The sequence below is a fragment of the Diadema antillarum genome, unplaced genomic scaffold (assembly GCF_040938485.1).
Source record: "Diadema antillarum isolate AM-2024a unplaced genomic scaffold, OU_Dant_1.0 seq00000300_RagTag, whole genome shotgun sequence".
Classification (NCBI taxonomy): domain Eukaryota; kingdom Metazoa; phylum Echinodermata; class Echinoidea; order Diadematoida; family Diadematidae; genus Diadema; species Diadema antillarum.
The window spans coordinates 1,123,528-1,146,450 of NW_027271323.1; the positions used below are offsets into that span (position 1 = coordinate 1,123,528).

At 38.1% G+C, this 22,923-nt stretch overlaps 1 protein-coding gene across 1 annotated transcript in view; it reads right to left on the minus strand.

Moving 5' to 3' along the window:
• Positions 1-15,173: 15,173 nt before the first annotated feature.
• The window catches only part of LOC139730271 (uncharacterized), an 83,369-nt gene continuing 75,619 nt past the window's right edge, over positions 15,174-22,923 (minus strand). Inside the window, exons 51-55 of the mRNA XM_071641150.1 lie at positions 22,374-22,491; positions 20,637-20,846; positions 17,936-18,109; positions 17,151-17,307; positions 15,174-15,540 (exon numbers count right to left, since the gene is read on the minus strand). Coding sequence (XP_071497251.1) covers positions 15,231-15,540; positions 17,151-17,307; positions 17,936-18,109; positions 20,637-20,846; positions 22,374-22,491 — 969 coding nt within the window. The 3' untranslated portion in view covers positions 15,174-15,230. The remainder of the gene's footprint in view (positions 15,541-17,150; positions 17,308-17,935; positions 18,110-20,636; positions 20,847-22,373; positions 22,492-22,923) is intronic.

Below are 22,923 nucleotides of genomic sequence, written 5' to 3' on the forward strand. Positions count from 1 at the left end.
TTGGTTCTCCCCCCCCCCCCCCCCCCTCCCCACCGGAAAAAATGTAACAAATTGACACGTAAACAAGTTCCCTTTCCCTATAGGTCCAAATAATTCATAATGATTACACCAAAGGTATATGCTACATACAATGTACTTTAAAGTACTAAAATAAAAACTTTCAAGGACTATATGTATATATACATATACGTACTATAATGTATCTTGGGTGTTTGTAGGGGTATACATATACAGGAAAAATATCCATCGATGAAGGCATTACTTTAATGCTGATACTCTCATGGCTAATCATTTTGTTGGTGATTTGCTTAAAGGCCTCCCTGAAATGCCTTGTACAGTTCATGCGTACAAAATGATATTCGTTCAATTTATTCAAGTTATTACATTGCACACCAATCAGGTAGTCATCCGAACTGGTACACTTAGTAATAGAAATAAGAGGATGCAAACTTAATTTCCCCCTTTTCTCACTTCATTGAGATCACATTTTATCTATGTTAAATTGTAAGGTATGATTGTCTTGTTCAAGCGGATTGTTAATGCAAACGCTCGTTCGATAGCATGCTAAATAATCTATTACATCAGTGGATATTGCGACTTAACGTTAACCAGATAACGACATTGTTGACAAGCATGGAAGTACTTATATATATATAGCAATTGAAAAGTGTAAGATACCTTTAACAAATCACTTTCTAGAAATAAAGTCTATAAGCTTTCTAAACTCAGTAAAAATAGTGGACATTTCCATCCTACCACTTTAAAAATCGAAGGGGTAACGCGTTATACTGTTCATTTCCATCAATTGAAATTGCACTGTACTCATCTTACCTTGCGTCTACAAATGGGACCACAAAATTCCAGACTAGAAACAAACCGTCTAAAGTTATTATGGTTTAATGAGCAAAATACTGATATCTCCTTATGTTTTAGGCTTTATTGCAAAAATTTCATATGGTAGGATGTTTTGTGATACAACAAACTTTCACATATATGCATCAAATGTGATGTCTTGAATTTTTTTTCAACCACTGTTCTCAAAGGTAAACAGATCTTTGAATTTGTAAATCAGTGACACGAGTACCCAGGAACCACGATCAACAATTATATAGGCGAAGTTTGAAAACCAATAACTTAACTGACTATTTTGTCCGAGGTTGTTGAATCCCCCCCCCCCCCCCTCGCCGAAAGAATGAAACAAATTAATTCAATTAATTTGAATTAATTTTCGTTTATTCATCTCATTTTCTGATAAAACAATACAACAGTAATGAATTTTGCAATACAGAACAAAAAAATAATAAATCATTTACATATAACAGTGAAAATGAAAAAAAAGAAAACTTGAATAAAGCCAACAAGGCCTCGTGAAGTAAGTTCCCTTATGTACGAGTATGCACAAAATAATTGTAGACATGGACAGAAAACCAACAAATACAACAAAACATAACATAACAAAACAAAACAAAAACATAAGACAAATGATATGATAGATTGACTATGTGTGATTTGCTGTTAGGAGGTATATTTTCAAAAATTTCTTAATGAGGACAGGCTATTGCGTGAACAAATATCTCTAGGAATCGAATAACAGATTAACGGAAATTGAAACGAAAGCAAGTTCCCTTTTCCTAGGTCCAAATAGTTCATAATGATTATACCAAAGGTATGTACTAAAGCAGACTTGCTCTTTCAGAAAATGTTGAAAAGTCAAGATTAGCTAGGTTGACCTATTTCATCTATTTTCATCTCTCACACAAAATCAGTGCGTGCGGCTTTTTGTTCGTTTTGTGATGCACGGTCACATTATATTTATTCATACTATAATGTTTATTGTGTGTTTGTAAGGGAAGGAAAAATATGCATCGATGAAGGCATCATTGATTCACACTGACACTTTCATGGTTAGTCGTTTTGTAGGTGATTTGCCTCCCTGAAATGCCTTGAACAGTTCATGAGTACAAAAATCATATCCGCTCAATTTATTCAAGTTATTTCATTGCACACCAATCGGCGGAATTGCTTTTTACGTTTCATCTCATTTCGTTTCATTCATTTTTGCCGCAAAGAAGGACACGGTGCGAAAAAAGAAAAATGAAAAAGGCGGCGAGGTATAGTCATCCGGAAAATGCTAAGTCATAGAAATGAGAGGATGCAATATGAATTTCCACCTTTTCTTACTTCATGGGGATTACATTTTATCTATGTTAAATTGTACGGGATGATATCTTTTATTTGTCCTTTTCAAGCGGATTGTTATGCAAACGCATGCTAAATAATTCATTACATCAGTGGATATTGCGACTTAACGTTAACCAGATAATGACATTGTTGCCAAGCATGGAAATATTTAGCAAGTGAAAAATGTAAGATGCCGTGAACAAATCACTTTCTAGCAATAAAAATCTATAAGCTTTCTAAACTCTGTATAATGGACATTCCTTTTGTACCCCTTTAAAAATCCAATAGGTAACGCGTTACTTTTAATTTCCATCAATTCAGATTGTACTGTATATTCATCTTTCCATGCATCTGCAAATGGGACCAATATCAGTATCCCTGGAAAACACGGGAAACTTCACACATCCATATGAGTTTCTTATTTCTTATTTCTCCCTCGATTTTCAAGAAACTTTCACTCTTCTGTCTCCTTTATATCTAGTCATGTTAATAAACTTGTACAGAAAGTGGAATTTTTCTGTAACTATGCACAGTGATACAAGTCACTATACTTTCACAATTTGCTGTGCCTTCTGTGGAAATCGTTTTTCAAAATATTTTCACTTTACGTGTGTATGCTTTGCTTATATCATGGTTTCGTGTATACAAAGAACTACCGCAAGTCACGGCAGAATCATCCCATAGGCAGTGCCTGAGTCAACCCTCCGCCCTGAATAACTCCACCCGGGGATTACCCGCATGCGGCCGTATTAGGCAACGGAATGGCTCCGTCATAGAGACCATCCCGAAACTTATCCTCCGCCCGTACCTACCACTGGCGTCTAGCAGCCAGCACCTTTGTCGAATACCAGGTAAGCACGCCAGCTTAAAGGGGCCCTGAAATCCAAATGCATGTTGATTTGTGTTGATTTATGATACCTTCAACATCACTTTTGTGGTGAAACGAATATCTCGACACATTCCATATATTTTTAACGATTTTTTTTTCTTCAGATTACTTGGGAACGCCCACAAAAAAAATCCTTCCAAACCAATATTTTTGAGATGACCTCATCTGTCAATCATTTCTAAAGTACTGAAATGTTTAACAAAAGACATTGGAATGCACCTTCCCCTCGACTCAGTATAACTTGCAGGTTCCCTCGCCATGTCTTTTGTTAGTCATATTAATATCACAGAAACATGCAAGTTATGCTGAGTCGAGAGGAAGGTGCAATCCAATGTATTTTGTTAAACATTTAAACATTTAAAATATATGGAATGTTTCTAGATATTCGTTTCACCGCAAAAGTGATGTTGAGGGTGTCATAAGTCAACACTAATCAACATGCATTTGGATTTCAGGGCCCTTTTAAGAGAATGTTCATCTACACATAGCGCATTATCTAATAAGTAAACAGAGCGTATTAGTATGATTTATAAAGAAGTTCATTGGTTCCCTTGGCACCATTAATGTTCTTTCTTGTGTGATTTTAATCCTGTATACGACCTTCTTTTACTTCGTCTATGTCGTCAGTAGAGCATCAAATTAACTCATATACAGATAGAGATATAAAAAAGTACATAGGTATACACATGAACACACAAGCATAGACTACATGCGCCTAATATTATAATTCACACATCATGGGCTCTATCATTGAGTCGTTTAGGCTTGGTCCATATTCAATAAGTTTGGCATCTGCTTTTATGCAACCCTTCGATCAGAATTTTTGCAAGCTTCCTTCAGAAAACAATGATTGACACAAACATTTATAAAAAAAAAATGATTAATATGCCATCTGAAATACCTTGCAATGATACGAAATGTACAGTGTAGGTGTATAAGGCCCTGATATAATACACTTGTTCCTCGCGTATTCCTATTGTAAGGACGTACAATATATGTATATATCAGGGGCGGATCCAGGGGGGACTGCAACCGGCGCACGCCCCCCCCCCCCTTTATTTTTTCTTGAAACAAAAGAAATAAAAAGAAAAAATGGGGGAGCGGTGCGTGCGCCCCCCCCCCCCCTTTATTTTTGTAAACGCGCCCCCTCTTTACGAAATTCCTGGATCCGCCCCTGTATATGTATATATATACAACCATATATATTGTAAGGATGTAGGAAATCTGAGTGCACATCTTTCTGCTATTAATCATGACATCATTTCATACTATTGATCTCAGATTGCTTGTGGAACCCTTGTCAAAACGGCTGGTGCGAAGAGACTATCAGCGACTACCGTTGTCACTGCCCTGATGGCTTTGAGGGCAAAAACTGTGAAACACGTGAGTGTTAAATAATAAAATACCCCAACCGCAAGATGTCAGACAGAATGTAAAGTTCTCCATGAAGCTATAATATACATGCATAATTGGTATCATCACGTTCTTTCGCTGAAGTGATGACATTAAACCAATTTACATCGATTATTCTTTAACCCTTTTGTGTGCTTTGCCTGCAGATTGGCACAGGACACCTCATAGCACTGTACACACTGTCCAAAGTCCCTAGCACAGAAAGGGTTGAATAGATCAAATTATGAATAATGTAACTTGCTAACAGTAGGCCTACCTTATAAGCCATAATTATTTCAGATTGAAGAAATATGGCCAGAATACACCAATTTTCTTTATTTTAACCATGTCCTGGTCACTCATTGTGTACTCATTTGTGTCATTTTAAGTTCTTACATCCGTCCGAAAACAAAGTAATACCTCCATTCCAAAGACGTTTCTTCTCATCAGTCGCTCGTCGGAAGCAGGGATTGTTGCTTCCGGCCCCCGCCGAAGTATATCGGATCACAGTCTGATGAATCCGACTCGTGTTGGATTGCAAGTCGAATTATGTCGGATAAGTGTCGAGTCAGTCTCGTGAGTGTCAGATTTGTATTGCGCAGCCATCGGACGTATCTGGCCGACGTCCGACACCACTATGTGGAGTGGTCAATGACTTACCGCATTCGGGGGCCTAGATGTAGATATCTGATTCCAATCTGCGGTCTGCCCGACGTGTTTGAGAGTCGCCCAGCACAAATTCATCACTCATCGGAGGGTAGACAATATTCTGCACCGTCCGATTACTATCCGTTGTGAGATTGATGGGTTAATAGCTCATCAACTTGACTTTCACCTTACACTCATCGGTAAACCTAGTGACATCCGATGGCCAACGGTCTATTAAAGGAGGGTGATCCCACGGGCAGCCAACACTGCCGCTTTGACAAACTTAATGGTCGGACAATAACCGTCAGCTACATCCTGATTTTGAAGATTGAAAGTTGACGACCAAGTCCCCTTCTGCGATCTCATGTGAAATGAGACCTTAAGTAAATAAAAATGTAGATCGAATTAATGTAGCAATATTAGCTGAACACATCTCAGTGAAAGCATGAGGAAAATCGAACGATCCGATCACAAGTTATGAATTGTTAAAGTTTCAGTGCCGCTACTGATGGATAAGGGGACTACAGCATTTTGTGACGTCACGTATGGAAAAATGTACTTGTATAACGAATTCCACAAATTTCATTTTTTTCTGTGAAAAGTTCCCATTTACATTGACTTGTTACTGACATAATTATAATAACATAAAATTCATACACCCCCTCCCCCTCGCGTCTTCTGAGTGAGGTAAATAAAGTGATAATTTAGATGTCACAAAAATGAACATGTGTCATTTTTTCTTATAATTTCTTCACGTCATTTTCCATAGGCGACGTCACATATAGTTGTAGGTTTCTCATCCAGCAATAGCAACACACTGAAACCTTGGACCCATTTTCGTCAAAATCATTTCACTAACGTTCTCTACTAATCTTGCTGCATCTACTTAATCCTTGTGTACATTTGAATTTATTCGTCTCTAAGTTCCTACCTAAAAATGTCATCAGTAGAGTATCGTACTTTTGCACTTCTACGCCTATACGGCTCCCGAAGATTCAACCAGAGGAAACTCTGGTCCCCGTCACCCCTAATGCTACTGTTGAGACCCAGGGCTGACTCATAATTGGGAAGCACACCTGAGTTTACGAAACTAAACTAACAAGGAAAAGTAGAAATTACGCGGTGCGTAATATATGTCCCCGCCGGAAGTAGCATTTAGTAGCAAAATGTACAATATAGGTAAAAAGATCAAGGTCAAAGGTCAAAGAAGTCAAAGATCGAAATTCTATGTAGAAGTTTTGAAGCCCTCACCTAGTGCCATCACATAAAGCAAACGGAATCGAAATCGGGTTAGAAATGGCGAAGGAGTAGCATTTTGTAGCCAATGTACAATATAGGTAAAAAATCAAGGTCAAAGGTCAAAGAAGTCAAAGGTCAAAATTCTGTGTAGAAGTTTTGAAGCCCTCACCTAGTGCCATCACATAAAGCAAACGGAATCGAAATCGGGTTAGAAATGGTGAAGGAGCAGCATTTGGTAGCAAAATGTACAATACAGGTCAAAAATCAAGGTCAGAGGTCAAAGACGTCCAAGGTCAAAATTCTGTGTAGAAGTTTTGAAGCCCTCACCTAGTGCCATCACTTAAAGCAAACGGAATCGAAATCGGGTTACAAATGGCGAAGGAATAGCATTTTGTAGCAAAATGTACAATATAGGTCAAAATCAAGGTCAAAGAAGTCAAAGGTCAAAATTCTGTGTAGAAGTTTTGAAGCCCTCACCTAGTGCCATCACATAAAGCAAACGGAATCAAAATCGGGTTACAAATGGCGAAGGAGTAGCATTTTGTAGGCAATGTAGGACCTACAATATAGGTCAAAAATCAAGGTCAAAGGTCAAAGAAGTCAAAGGTCAAAATTCTGTGTAGAAGTTTTGAAGCCCTCACCTAGTGCCATCATATAAAGCAAACGGAATCAAAATCGGGTTAGAAATGGCGAAGGAGTAGCATTTTGAAGCAAAATGTACAATATAGGTCAAAGGTCAAGGTCAAAGGTCACAACTGAAATTCTGTATAGAAGTTTCAAAGCTCCCATGTAGTGCTATCGTATAAAGCAAACAGAATCAAAATCGGGTTAGAAATGGCGAAGGAGTAGCATTTTGAACATTTTGATCACACACGGACGCACGGACTGATAGACGGACACACGGACACACGGACGGATAGACGGACAGACGGACACACGGACATACAGACACACACACGTACGGAGCCCGTTTCATAGTCCCCTGCTCGAACTCGTTCGGCGGGGACAAAAAGTAATCAAATAAGTATCTGTTAATGTTACAAATGATACAAACATTGCTGTTTTGATTTGTGTAGCTTCCTTCTTATCTAAAGATTTCAGGATTATATGAAATTGGTATTTCACTTAAACTTTCGTCAGGTGTGCTGCTTTGAAGAGTCTGTTTGACTTGCTTCCATATACACGATTTCCCATTTTGTCGCATATCAGCCCAGTATCTGGTCTGAGTCTGCTTACCATATGATTACCTACCGATTAGTCGGACTGGTGTCCTGCCATTGTTGGAAGTGTTGTGTCAGTGACAGTTCCCACTCCAATCACAATCTGATGAACAGATGAAAGAATATATCGGGCGGCTATCAGCCTTCGATCCGATTAAACCGATCAACGTCAGATCTTTGTTGGATTTTCTGGAAATCAGGGCCCCTTTTTACGGCTCAGATTTCATCAGAACTCATCGGAACGCCGAAATGTTGGTACATGTATTTGGGGGATCAAATGAGCATCCGATTGCCAGTGGAATGGGGTCTTTAGCTCTGAGCTTAGTTCCTTCATCGGACGGATCTTGCCTCATCGGATCTGACACTGACCTGATAGTCGACCAGCACAAGCACGGATTCATCAAACTGTGATCCTATACACTTCGGTGGGTGGCGGGAAGCAACCTGAAGAGCAGCCAGAAGAACCTTGCTTCCGACGAGTGACCGATGAGAAAAAAAATCTCTGTCGAATGTGAGTATAAAGTCGCAGCGGCGACCAAGAAGGCTGCAAATCTGCTGTGGATCGCCACTTTGAGTTGTGCCAAGTGATTGCGCACAAATTAGCATGCAACAACGAATGGCAGATAGCATAGCAGTAAAAATTTGCCAACAGTTTCAACATTATCTCAGTCAGTTGGTGGCCGTTTTCGTGAACATGACACTTCATGAATAACTATATAAATAAGATAGCAATGTGTGATAGTAGCCTATTCCATACAGAACTGAACTAATCAGGATTAGACCTCAGGCATACCATTACAGGGGTAGACTTCTAATTTTCTGCGACGTGATCGAATTGATTTTTCCCCTTTTTTCATTATAAAACGCAGTAGAATAAAAATGGGCATGACAGAGCCTGACGCACAACCTGTAGTGGTGACACATCAGCAAAATTCGACTTGTCACAATGACGAGGCAAGACATAATGTCACACTTTCTCCTTTCCTGTTTATTTATAGAATCAACCCATTCGATGACCAAGTCAATCACCAGCTCGAGTAGTTATTCTCATACAGCAGTATCTTCTAGTCATAGTAACGTATCTATTTTATGCAGTGATAAACTGGGCTGAAATAATTAAGGCTCAATATCTCATACAATTATTATACAAGTTTTTGATAAAGAATGACTAATTAAATCCAGTGACAGACTTCATACAGTATTACTCGTTTACTGGTGTCAGTGTACCGTTTCTACTTTTCTACAAGAAGACATTCAGGGCATTGAGGAGCATAGATGGTATAATGGGTGAACATATGCGAATTCCTAACTATAGTTTCTAACTACCGTTAATGGCTTGAGGTGAAAATAGCAATCGTAAGCGTATAGTTTAGACGCCGGAATCCGTCGAGGAAGGGCTGATTTTTCTACAACACGCATTTCCTATATACACCTGCCCGGTTATATACTGGGGATTCGTCCTTGCATACGGGTTAAGATACTAATCCCCCTCCCCCTATTTAAGAAAGAAAGAAAGAAAGAAAGAAAGAAAGAAAGAGAGAGAGAAAGAAAGAAAGAAAGAAAGAAAGAAAGGAGGTGGATATTGCCCGAGTGGAACACTCCGGTCTTCAGGTTTTTGTCTGTCTGTTTATATTCATGCCTGTCATCCCCATCCTCTCTGTCTGTCTGTCTGTCTGTCTCCCTGCATCTCTCCCACTCCCGTCCCCCCCCCCCCCCCTCTCTTCCCCCCCCCCCCCCCCCCCCTCTCTCGGTTTGTCTTTCTTTCTACCGTTCACTCCCTCCCTTCTCTCTCTCTCTCTCTCTCTCTCTCTCTCACTCCCCCTTTTTCTCCCTCCTTTTTATTCTTGAACCCCTGTCTAGTAGGACTGTAGTTTTTTCCCTTCTCATGCAAAAGTGATATCTATTATTATAATTAAGTCATCCCGTCACAATCTTTCATCTCTCCACAGCAACCAGTGTGACAGTGGTTGTCTGCGAGAACAAACAGGGCACCATCTCCTGTCCTGAAGGAACCATCCACATTGTGTGGGCCAACTACGGACGGCTGGCACCGGGCAGTGTGCACTGTCCTCACCCCACTATCAAGACCACTAGTTGTACGTTAAGTACCTCATTGAGCATCATGAAAAACACATGTGAGGGTGAGGTGTCATGTACCTTTACCCCATCACCCTCCCTGTTCTCAGCTGATCCTTGCCCTGGGTCGCGTAAGTATGCTGAAGTTGTGTACTCGTGTCAAACGAATTGAAAGGGACTGTACAGTACTGATTAAGGTGGGGATTCATGTTTTGAACATTCTTAGGTGAGATAGTGAGAAACATCTCATGAAATATGAAAGAGCATGTAATTTTAAAAAGGATTCAACGTTTATTTGATGAAAATTGGTGTTCAAATGGCTGAGATATCCAAAAAAGTGATAATAATAAAAGGCGACATGCCCCACCTTTATTAGGATCTCTTTGTTTCACCTTGTTTTTGGATATCTCAGCCATTTCAAGACCGATTTTCATCAAATAAACTTTTGATACCCCTTATGATTGCATGATCTTTGACATCTCATAGAGTGCTTTCTGAATATCTCGCAAAACGTTAAAAGCAAAATTCTCACCTCGACCAGAACTGTACATACCCTTTAAACTAAATGCAGTGAATATCACTTTTTGACAGCAAAATGTAATGGAACATGCTCTGATCCTTCAAAGATGCGACGCTGATGCACAAAATAAGAGTTAATCGGGTCTAATCGCAGCGTTTCAAATGTAGATTCAAGAATCTCAAAAAGTTGCAATATTCTCTTTGACATCGTCATTGAGACAATCTTGATGATGTACGGCACAATGATTATAGTTCGATTTGAAATTTAACTACCGAAAAGGCTGTTTATTATCGTTATAAGAAAAGTGCTTGACAATATTTAAAAGTGTGATCTATCTTAAAGCAATGAATAGCATATAAGAAGTGAACACTGCTGCACATATGAACACTCTATAATACACCCCGGACAGTTATGTCGATGTTTATTGGCATAATCATTACGTATAATGGAGAAATAAGTTAATACATGTAGATAGAAAAGTACATGTACGGTATATCTCCCAGGGCAGCGGAATGGGGGATGCCCCATATGCCCCTTCATCCCGCCAACTTATTCAAACATGAGAGAGAGAGAGAAAAAAAAACCCTGCTCATTTCGTGGGGAAAATGTTAATTCATTCATCTATTATTCCAGTTCGTGTATTTATGATTATATCTTTGTACTGGGGTTGGGTTGTACCATACCGAGTAAAATAACATTTCGTTTTTCGTTTTTCTTCCTTCTTCTTGATAAGCACAGTCCATCATTGGGTGTATAGTCGTACTACAAGACTTGTGGTTTAGGTACGGTGGTTTTAAAAAAATTTAAAAACATTGCTAGGTCTTGTATGCTTCTAAAAATGATTTTCGTCTATACTGTTATTTCTTTGTCACCCTACAGTGTACAATGGAGCTTACACAGTACATCTCAGAGATAAATTTGACACCCCCCCAAAAAAAAAATAATAATAATAAAAAAAAAAAATAAAAAAATCCTCTAAATTCGAGGTATATTGATTTTTTTTTCAAACTTGTTAGCCCTCCATGGACTATTTTCCTATCTCCATGTCAACATAGTACAACTCAAAATATTCAACCATAATCTTATTTGTTTACATTTCTCTCATAAACATTTACACAAACAAATGTTGGAGTGACTGCACTCTAAACTGAAATTGTTGAGAGTAGACTACCCGATACAAAATAAATATACAGTATGTATCTCTCATCTGTATAATATTCAATAATTATTTTCATTATTACATTATTTTGATAGAAACAAATTTGACAAATCCTTTAAACTTAGGGTATATTGATGACTAAAATATTTGTGACCCTGCATCATAAAACCAACAAAAAGTCGCTAGACACATATTTTTTTGTTAAGTGCAGATTCTGAAGAGCAGACTCAGAGCTTTTAAATGATGTATAGCTCCAATGAAATGGACTCTCCTAACCTATCTAAATATTGGAAAGAAAGCACACACTCTGGAAAAGTGTGAACCGAGAAAAGAGGCTCTGAAGTACAGGGGTCTATTCATCTTCACCAAACCCTGCTAGCTGTGCGATGAATGGGACAAAAAAAAAACATGGCCTAAACCACTAGAGCAACAACAATGAAGAGATTATCAGATTAGGCTGAAATTAAACATGCTCTATTAACACATTCTGTCCGTGATTAATGCCTAATTTCCAAACAGTATAACATTATCCCTTCAAAAGTTACTAGACTTGAAAGTGAAGAGTGTGCAAAGGGTTATGAAGAAATGAAAGGGGGCCTCTAAGACATACCTGATCTCACTACTGCACACACACACACACACACACACACACACACACACACAAACACACACACACACACAAATGGTTGTAGAAAAACTGCTTGAAACCCAATTTCCCATGAAATTTATGATCCCAAGCTCAAGAATAATGTAGAAGGGTTGCTCTTTCAAAAAATATGGAAAACCCAATATTGACTGGGTTGACCAGTTTCACCTGTTTTGAGTCCTCAAGTAAAATCAAGGGATGTGACTGTTTGTTCGGATTGTGATGCACGGTCACAAATATGATATTTGGCTCATCTCTCGTGTGTCAACAGGCATAACGAAGGATTGCATTTATTTACTGATCCATTGTATTATTTTTGTTTGTTTGTTTGTCTGGCACTTGAATATATATTTAATTGTACAGTGTGTATATACTAGAATTATAAATAGTATGGTACATGGTCTTGAGTGTACTACATTGTATACTACTGTAGACTATTATGCATGGCAAAGTCATATACCGTATGCCCCCCCCCCAAAAAAAAAAAACAACAACAACAACAAAAACAACAACAGCAACAGTACCCTCCACAATGATAGCTTTAAGAACAATGAATCAATCCAAATACAATTTCAGGGTATGAAACCATAACTCATTGCCAACACCTTACAGAAAATTCCATTCGATTTGCTTCAATGGTCAAAGAGAAATGATGAATTTTGTAGAGGATGTCAGGAATCACTTCCCTCCAAGTTCTGTCTATTGTATTCACACACAAGATCATCAAAGTGCTAAACTTGGAAGAATCAGACTCATCACATGCTTTACAACAATCCACATTTCTCTGTGACCACTTAACCAAATTGGATGGGGTTTAATGCAAAATAGAGCTAAGATGTTATATTTTAAGACCTTGAAGTAGCAATTAGACAGTTTAATCATATTGGGTGTTTTCAATGTGAAAATCTGATTGTAATTTTTTTTTTTTTTTTTTTTTTTTTTTGGGGGGGGACATACTGTATAGTCAAAGTACAAGAAATTTCATTTCCGCGATGCCAAATGCCAAGGTTAAGTAGAATTGCGCGAACGCTTGAATTATGCATTTTGAGTGTAGTTTGGGTACTTAACCCTAAAAAGACTGGGGGAGGAGTGGCTTTTTGCCCCCCATCCCCCCCCCCCCCCCCGGCACATTGTTTCACGATAAATCTGTAACATAAAAATCTCGCGCCGCGACGTTTCAAGAATTTTTTTTGTTTAAGTCAATTCGCGATGTGCCTGGTATGCGGTTCTGAAATAACGCAATATTTTGTAAGTGCATGTCAGACCAAAAATTGCTCAAAAACATGATTTCATGTACAAATCCAATGCTAATTCTATTTCTGACCAAAATTTATAAATGTATCATTATTTTTACTTTTACTGATTAAAATCGATTAATGTCATGTTGATTATGATCGGAATAGTGCCGCCGATGATTTCCCCAAAAAACGAAACAATAAATAACAAAAAAGTAGAAAACAATGAAAACAATCAAATACATACCAAAAAAAAGTTGATACCGCCATTTTTTTAATGTGCATTCAATAAGAATCCTACAAAGAGTACCTAGACCCAAAATTAGCAGTTTTTGACTTTTTTTGGACATCTTGTTTCATTTCAAGCATAAATTAGCATAATTAATTTATTAAAAATGAATTTGAATAATTGCAAAATAATTACCTATTCAGTTTTGTAGATTACCTTGTGAGTGATGCGCATGCCAATTTTTCCTCGCGATCATGCCCCCCCCCCCCCCCCCCCCCCCCAAATAGTGCAAGGCATCAAAATATCCCAGTCTTTTTAGGGTGAAGTGCATGGAAAAGAAGGTATCAGTGTTGAAAATATTTCTATTTCTGGTGGCCCAGGGCAATTGGGTCAATGTTAATGTCAAGTCTGTATATATAGTATTTGTGTGTGTGTGTGTGTGTGTGTGTGTGTAATTAAGAATGCTAATCTTATCACTTGATTGTTGCTAAAACATATTGAGTAATGTAAATTATCGTAGAGTTTGTAGTGATGTTGCATAATCTAAGATTATGTTTCGGTATAAGTATGATTGTACATGTAAGGCGCTTATGGAAACTTTGTATTAAGCACCGTAAAAATGTTAATCATTATTATTAGTAGTAGTATAGGCCTATCTCTGCTAGAAAACTAATACAATGAAACATTGATAACATTTCTGACTGAGACTCGATGTCAATTATTTGTAGGTCACAGATAATTACATGAAGTAATCGCAATATATGGTGTAGTGAAATTTGTGAGTTATTGGAGCACTTTGTTTGGTTTGGTTTTTGATGGCATTTGTATATTATGCTTATTTCCAAGTCCTACAAATATTCAGCATTTCAACATTTCACTATCATCTCTGACAAAATTCCACTTACACCCACTCCACATTACTTTTCACTCACATTCAATGTAGTTTTAAAACTGCATGACTTCAAAGTTTTTATATCTTTCATCCACTGAATATTTTGGAAAGACAATAATAAGAATTAGAACATAAAATAAAGATATTAACAAACAATTTTTGGGATATCAAAGATTTTACACCCTTCATAACAGAATCAAACACGAGTTGCAGATCAGTATAGTTTTTTTTACACATGAAATATACATTTCATAGGCAATATATAGGCTTACTGAAAATAATTCTAAAACACAGTGAATGAACAACAAATATAAGGAAAAACTACATGTCAGCAAACTTTCAGTGTCTACCAAAATGACACACAAGAAAATTATATAATCTGGAACTTGGCAACAAACTTGCATCATTCAACAGTTGCATCATTCAACAGTTGATGCATATTAAAGGTGTAATACATTTCTTCCCGAGTGAACATTGCTAACACATAAAACATGATTGTTCTTTATATCAAATAGAAATGTAATAATCTCTACTTCCTCATTGCTAAAAACTGAATAATAAGCACTGAAATACCAAAATCAAACAACACTAATCACATTTCTAATATCTAAACCCTGAAGAGTTAAAAATCACAATGAAAGGATCCGCTATGACACACTGCAACTATCTACATCTCTAAAACATCTTGACAAGAAGGCTTCCCAAACAAGCACTGCTCAGAAACAGATGTCTCGGAAAGATCTTGTGTAGAAGCACTCACTAACATGCTAGTGAAGGAATGAAACAACTGAATGCTGCCCTCAACGACAGTAAGGGCTTGGCAGAGTCCAGCACTGTACAAACCTCTTTGGTCAGCCGATTCGGTGCCATGCAATGCATATCAATGTTCAGTCATTCTATCATCTCAGATTTTGCCCAATTCCTTGCTGGCATTCGATGGTGGGATTTTCACCGGGAACTCGCTGGTAAAATCTGTCTCCTCCTCAGCAGAAGGGAAAGGTGTGTAAGGAGGGGGCAAGTCTTGTTCCTTGAGTGCCGTACTGTCCGACTGCAGCTCCTCGTTAGTCGAGACTCCCTCAGCGCCGTAAACAAAGCCCGGATTTACTGTACCGTGGTCTCCGTTGTAGACATAGCTATAGGGGTTGGTTTCGTTGCCCACTGCTGTTGCGTTCAGTAGCTGAATATCGTTTGCCGTTTCACTGCCCGTCTTTTCCCTGGTGAGGCAGAAATGGAAGGAGAAATAAAGTACTGGACAAATGGAAACAAAATAGGTCATGAAATGTTCAAAAAATAGCAACTAGTGAGCAAACCAGTAGCTTTCAATGATTTGGTGCTGAACTTGTTTTCAGCTAGGATCTATTTATTAAAAGCATCGGGTAATTTCTTCCTGTTTACACCGTATGTCCCCCCCCCCCAAAAAAAAAAAAAAAAATAATAATAATAATAATAATAATAAATAAATGAATAAATAAATAAATAAATAAATAAATAAAAATAAATAAATAAATATTTTTAAAAATACAACGGGACCCTCTGCAATGATAACTTTACAAATAGTGAATCAATCCAAATACAATTTCAGGTTATGAAACTGTAACTTATTACCTACATCTTACAGAAAACTCCATCTGATTCGCTTCAGTGGTCAAAGAGAAATGAAGAGTTTTGTAAAGCATGTCAGGAATCCCTTCCCTCCAGGTTCTGTCCATTGTGTTCACACATTTATATGCAGTTCCAAGAGTATCCACGTGGTAAACTTGGAAGAATGACATCCACGACATGCTTCATAACGATTCACATTTCTCTGTGACCACTGAATAACCAAACTGAATGGGCCCTGTTTTCTGCAAAATATAGGTAAGATGTTATATTTTTAGACCCTGAAACAGCATTCAGACAGTTTAATCATATTGGAAGTTATCAATGCAAAATTCCGATTGTACTTTTTTGGGGGACATACTGTAGTGCAGTGCAAATAATGATGTATAAACAAGCGATAATTTACAAATGAATAAGGGCATCAAGTAATGAATGTACATCTCTCATATTTCTCTCTTTTCACTCTGTCATGTTGAAAAGATGGAATAGTTGATGTTGGGGATAGAACAGACACTGAAGGTTACTAGCTGCAGATACAAACATGGAACTGAAAGCATAATATTGGTGTTTGGGTGACAAAACCTCAATCTCAAAAATGTCAAATGTTCAGGAGACCAAAAGAAACATAACAGGCAAAGCACTACAACAACTGGGATTGCCTTTCGTATGACATGCCGTGGTGATTTCTTTCTTTCTTTCTTTCTTTTCGGTAAGGCAGCTAGGATTTGATCAGGACATTACATATTCCAATCATCCAAACAAAGTGATTTTCATCAACATTTTAGATACAAGGTCTCATCATCCCAGCAACGATATGTGCCTTAGTGCTTATGGAGCAATACATTTCCTTCTTTTTAATTCTGATAAGATACAGACTCACAAAATTATATTTTCTGGATATCTAATGTTTTCACTTCCATTGGGTTTTACATGTTCCTACTGAAGATTCAATTTCAGAACAGCTTGACAGTTTTATAATAGGTTATGATACAGTAGCTGGGCATACGAGATGACCTCAAAATGTGACAAAAATGGTCACAAACATGATCATTACAAGAGGGAGATGAGAAGAAATAATAAAAGATGAGAAGGATTAGACAAGAGGAGAAATGATAAAGAAAGAGAGAAAATGAGAGAGAGTTGATGCTGAGGTGGCCTGGTTACTAAACGGCAAAATTAGAACTATGTGGGCATTACAACCAAAGCTATTGCAATCAGACATTACCTTTTGCGGCATCTCCAACAAATGATACCAACGACAACAATGAGAAGCACACAGAATCCAGTCACAGCAATCCCGATGATGGCGCCAAGGGGCAGCAGCCACGTGGTCGGATGTTCAGTTACAGGAACATGGGGTGCGACGGTCGTGTAAATGGGTGCTATAGTAAGACCAAAGACCAAAACATAATGGGACATGTACACAGCTGCAAAATGTAAATCTCTTCACTGTATCGTGACAGTAATGTGTCAAAAGATTATCATAATTATAGCTTTATACATTTACGTCCTTTACCATTTGGCCATAATGAAATTTTGACATAACAAAAGAAAACCGCTGGCCCCCAGGACTCTGTTGTAATGGGAGTGCACTCTACATAGATCTATAGAAGCTCATTTTCTTGAAAACTTGCAGATTCACTTCACCCTTGTTGCTACCAAGTACATTCTAATACCTAGAATCTAATTTGCATATCAGTCATCTAAGCACCATTCCAGCTTTCTGGTCATCAAGCACAAACTAAAGAGGTCTGAAGGTACATTGCAGGGCTGCACACAAACCCATTTGTTTTTCTACAGGTCTGACAGACATGTCCGACCAGTAGGTATCCAGCTTTTCCATTTTTTACTGATCCATCCCTGAAAAAAGTTACTGGTCTGACAGTGATTTTTATTGGTCCTGGACCATCGGACCAGTGCCAGTGTGCAGCCTTGTTTGTACGTTGTATGCTGAAGATTCAAATATATGTATATGCAGTAAATCAGTTTGTTGGTGAGCCTCCATCTCACCTCTGCAGTCGGTCTCATTGGTGGAATGCATCCCAAGGGTGTGGTGGTCTTCTGGGCAAGGGATGCACTCCTCTTGGGCCTCCTCATCCTGGTAGGTGTCCTCCGGGCACGACACACACTCGTACTCTGTCCCATTGTCCCTCATACCAAAGTAGGTTCCAGCTCCACATGGCACTAAAACCAAGAATGGGAAACCATGCAGTGGCGGAAAAAAATACTGTAAAAGGAGGAATTTTCGCGTGCATTTTAATTTCGCGAATTTCGCGAGCGCCAAAATTCGCGAAATTAAAATGCACGCGAAAGCTTTTGTCTACACTACATGCATTGAATGCCAGTAGCAATTCGCGAAAATTTCATGCCTCGAAAAGGGCTGTCGGCTCCAATTCGCGAAAATTTCATGCCGCGAATATATCATGTTTTACAGTAAATGACTGAGCAATTTCTTTGAAAAATCTCACTGACTTCCACCATCAATTGGTATCTCGGTTAACAGGAATATACTGGACAAAATATGGCTTATCTTGTTTTTAGGTCATAAAGAAGAAATTGTTAAGAAGTTGTGACTGACAAGGATAAAATGGATGCCTATCTGTTCTTCTTATCTATATTTGATGATAAGTTTACGTTACACCTCAATTTTAATCTGTTGTATTCCTGTGCATATGATTTTGATGGAAATATTGTCAGCACCTCTAACATATTTTGCCCCAGTATTTTCAAACGCATTCTGACATGCTGATGATTTGATGAACCTGGCGTTCAAAAAAAAAAAAAAAAATTTAAAGGAAAGAAAGCATTCAGTGCCTGCAGGGAAAGAGCATTGTAAAGGAGGATGCATTAAGTGAATCTCACCTTTCAATGAAGCCGACGCAAAACTACTGTCTGATGATGATACAGTGTACTTGTACATACTGTACATCCTATATTAAAGCTTTTTTTTAATGTTAAAATCTACACATAATTCCGTCTGTACATAGGAAACCTGGGCTTTTATCTAAGTAGTGTGAACATGAAAAACCTCATCATTTCAGCAAGTGCTTGCCCTCATCTAACATGAACTTTTCATAAAATGAAATTCTGTGGATGTCTCTTCATATTTTCTTATTATTGTTGCTCTGCAGTGATGCCATAAATTGCAGTAGTCTTCCTATCCAGTCATGGTAACACCAAAATTTTAAAGATTGTTCATAACTAATATGAATGAATAGTCAATTTTCCTCAACCTTCACTGACATTGCTGCATTCAGTCAATCAATATAACATATTTTCGAAAGATTCTCTTTCTGAGAGATTTTTGAAAATTTTGAACCAAAGCAAAGAAACTAATGAAAAAATACAGCACCGAACAACACATATCACTGTTAGGGTGACAAAGCCGTGTATCTCAAAGATGTCAAATGTTCAGGGGAGCCAAAAAACATATGGCAGCCAAATCACAGTAATAAATGGAATCACCTTAAGTTTTCTTTAACATGCCATGGCAGCTTAATTGAGGGAAAGATAGCTAGGATTTTGAAGAGACATTACTTATTAAAGTAATTATCTGACAATTAATCCAAGGAAAAAGGAATTTTCACCCAAATTTGAGATGAAAGGTTTTGTCACCCAAGCAACAGTATTTCTAAAATGTGTTTGGTTAGTAAGCCAGTTCACAGTTAGCACAAGTCTGCAATGACCTATTAAACCACAGACTGTACAAAATATGGAATTATCTTTAAGAAGAGCAATATTGAACACAGCCAAGCAGAAAGAGGTAATTTACATGCAAGTGCTGCATGAACATATTTTGCTGATTTGATTGAAAAGAGTACATTAACATTTATAACATAGTCTTCATGAAGACAATGCACTTTTTTCAAATTCATGAATTTTTTCCATCGAGATGCTTTCATTGTAACTGACTGACAAATTGCCCTGCAGCGACGTAAATAAGCACTGAATTGATCAGTGTTTTAGTAGTAGCTATGATTAAAAAAAAACATAGGCATACATAATCGAGCAGGATTCGAACCCACGACCTCCTGATCACCGGACAGGTGTCATCTCCACCAGACCACCGAGCTTTCGCCCGACAGCAAGTGTTGGTTCTAATCCTTATAGCATGCAGCAGGTACTGTGTAATTATTCAAATTCATGAAATTCTTCCGTTGAGATGCTTTCATTGCAACTGATTGACAAATTGCCCTGCATCGACGTAAATAAGCACTGAACTGATCAGTGTTTTAGTAGTAGCCAAGATAAAAAATCACGGGCGTACAAACTCGAGCAGGATTCGAACCCATGACCTCCTGATCTCCGGACAGGTGTCATCTCCACTAGACCACCGAGCTTTCGCCCGACAGCAAGTGTTGGTTCTAATCCTTATAGCATGCAGCGGGTACTGCGTAATTATTCAAATTCATGAAATTCCTCCATTGAGATGCTTTCATTGCAACTGATTGACAAATTGCCCTGCATCGACGTAAATAAGCACTGAATTAAGCGCGCTTGTAATTGCTGAGTGCGCGCGGCACATGTTTGTTTATTGTGACATCAGAGCCATGCAATGGAACATTTTGTTCAAACAAACTTGCACTGCTGACAGCAAGAGTGTGCAATGAAACTTTTCACTAAATGTTACGTGATGGGCAATCGACCAATCGGATAGCTACATTCTAAATATGTGTTGTATATGAGCTAATATTTATCAAAAGCCATTTACCACAGTATCCCTGGCTGGCACTTTCCAGATATCCAGGGGGGCAATTCTCCCAGGCATCTCCTGTAAATGAGGTCGGGTCACTAGCTAAGTGCTGGTCGTTGACCTCCAGGGTGAACGACCCATTGTTTATCAGAGAGGTCAAATTGAAGTAGAATATGTCAAGTGGTTCTGCACTATCAGGGGGTTCCAGGGTCGCAGATGACGAATTATCTGCAAGTCAATAATTTAAAGAAAACAGCACAGTTATTAACCAAATGAGGATGGGCTGATTCTGCTATAACATGCATTTCCCATAGACACCTGCTCAAGTATGCTCGGGACTAGTCTTCAACGAGTTAAAACTCCTTTAAAATCCTTATGATTGAGCCAATGTACAATGTATGCTACAGTTTTCATGCACTACGTACAGTGTTCAGGGATGCACACCTTGTAGAACAGCATTGCAGAGTATTACCATTTTGGAGGGAAAAAAAACCAAACAAACCAATTGTGACCTGCTACAACAAAAGGATCCTAAAGTCGCTGACGGGTGAGCCGAGAAAATCGAGTCTGAAGTCAGATCACCAAAATCTGTCAAAACGTTTGGATTTCTGTTTTTAACATAATTTTGTAGTCTAATGTATCTTCTATCATCTGCCGAAATTTCGGAACTAAATGATAAAAGGAAAGGCCTGAAAATAGCATTTTTCTGGGCCATGATTGGCTCGCTCGTCAGCGTCTTTAGGATCCTTTTGTTGTAGCGGGTCACAATTTTCTTCAAAAAACCAACAGAACTTTTCGCAAAGAACAGCAGGAAATGCTGCAAAAGTAACAGTTTGCATCTCTGCATGTTTCAAATTGTAACACATGATGGATGTAAAATATATCAAACGAGACACATATATTGGGTGAATTTAATGTAGCATGATGCATTTCATATTGAAATGACCCTGTCTTGATGAGGTGATAAGGATGAAAACTCTTGAAAATATGAATTTAAAATTCAGTTGATTCGCTTCCTGTTATCAACAGCTGATAATTCCCAGATCATAACAAATCTAACAATTACAGGCTACTGTAACAAAATTAAGTCTTCACATACATTTGTAAAGTGGGATAATTACAACTATAACAAAAAGACAGAAAGAAAATTATTCAATCTGAGGATTTGGTAAATCAAAGCAGTATACTTTTAATAACTATTATTTCCAATGACTGGGCTTGATAGAGTAAACCACAACTCTAATCTCCAGTTATTCTTATGGTGAAGTTTCATGAGTTTTGGAGAATCATTGAAAAAAGTAACAGAAACTACATAGAATATGGGAGAGAGAGAAGTTTTTCATCAACTACAGGGTTCCTAAAATTTGATTCTTTGTCTCTGTTCTATTCTGTCATTCCCTTGCTGCCATGGGCAAGATAAATACATTTCTGTATGCACAGCATAATAACATACTTGAGTCGTCAAATATGTAATTAAAAAGATAAGCAGAAACTTGCTCACTTTCATTAACTCTTGATCACTAGATTTCACAAAGTCATAACTTTCTTTGGGTTCAAAAAGATGATTCAAATATGGTAAACTTCACTTTCCACTGATGCCAGTACATAGACTCTTAACTATAATTATGTCCGAAGTGTTTTCAAATGATGGCTTTGGTTTCCCATACATCATACGAGCAGACAAATTTTGCACCATATCAAAATTTCCTAGGACTAAGAGTAGGGATGGGGCGAGGATGATCTTAGGGCTCACACCTGACTCAGGGAGAGGAACTTGGCTGGAGGCATTCTGCTGGACGGTGATGCTGATTGTGACTGGTGCAGTGGCCCTGACTGACCGACGCCTATTGATCTGGAGCTCACAGTTCTTCACCTGTGAAGACAATGTGCTGAAGCATGAGAGCTACGATGTAGGATTTTGTCTAAAAACGTCAACAAAATACACAATGTGAATGACATCTTCTGTCGTTCTTATCCTTTTCTCATACAGACACAAATAGTACAAAGGCTCTGTCATTCAATATTAAAGGGACACAGTCCTCACGAAATTTAAAAAAATATGTTGTTGCTGGTACCTCCAATGAACTACTTTCACCAAAAACAAACTTTAAAATCACCAAATAAGCTCGTACATTTTGGTTGAAAAAGTGTGACTCTGCATGGTGAATATGCTAATGAGCAAGTCTTGGCGGAGAGTCATACGTCGTCGATGCACAACTCTTCCCAGCCGTGTTCTGCTCGTTATCCGTACGCTCCCTAGTTTACCCGGATGCATGAAGACGTCGGTGGCTACTCCGACTCGTAT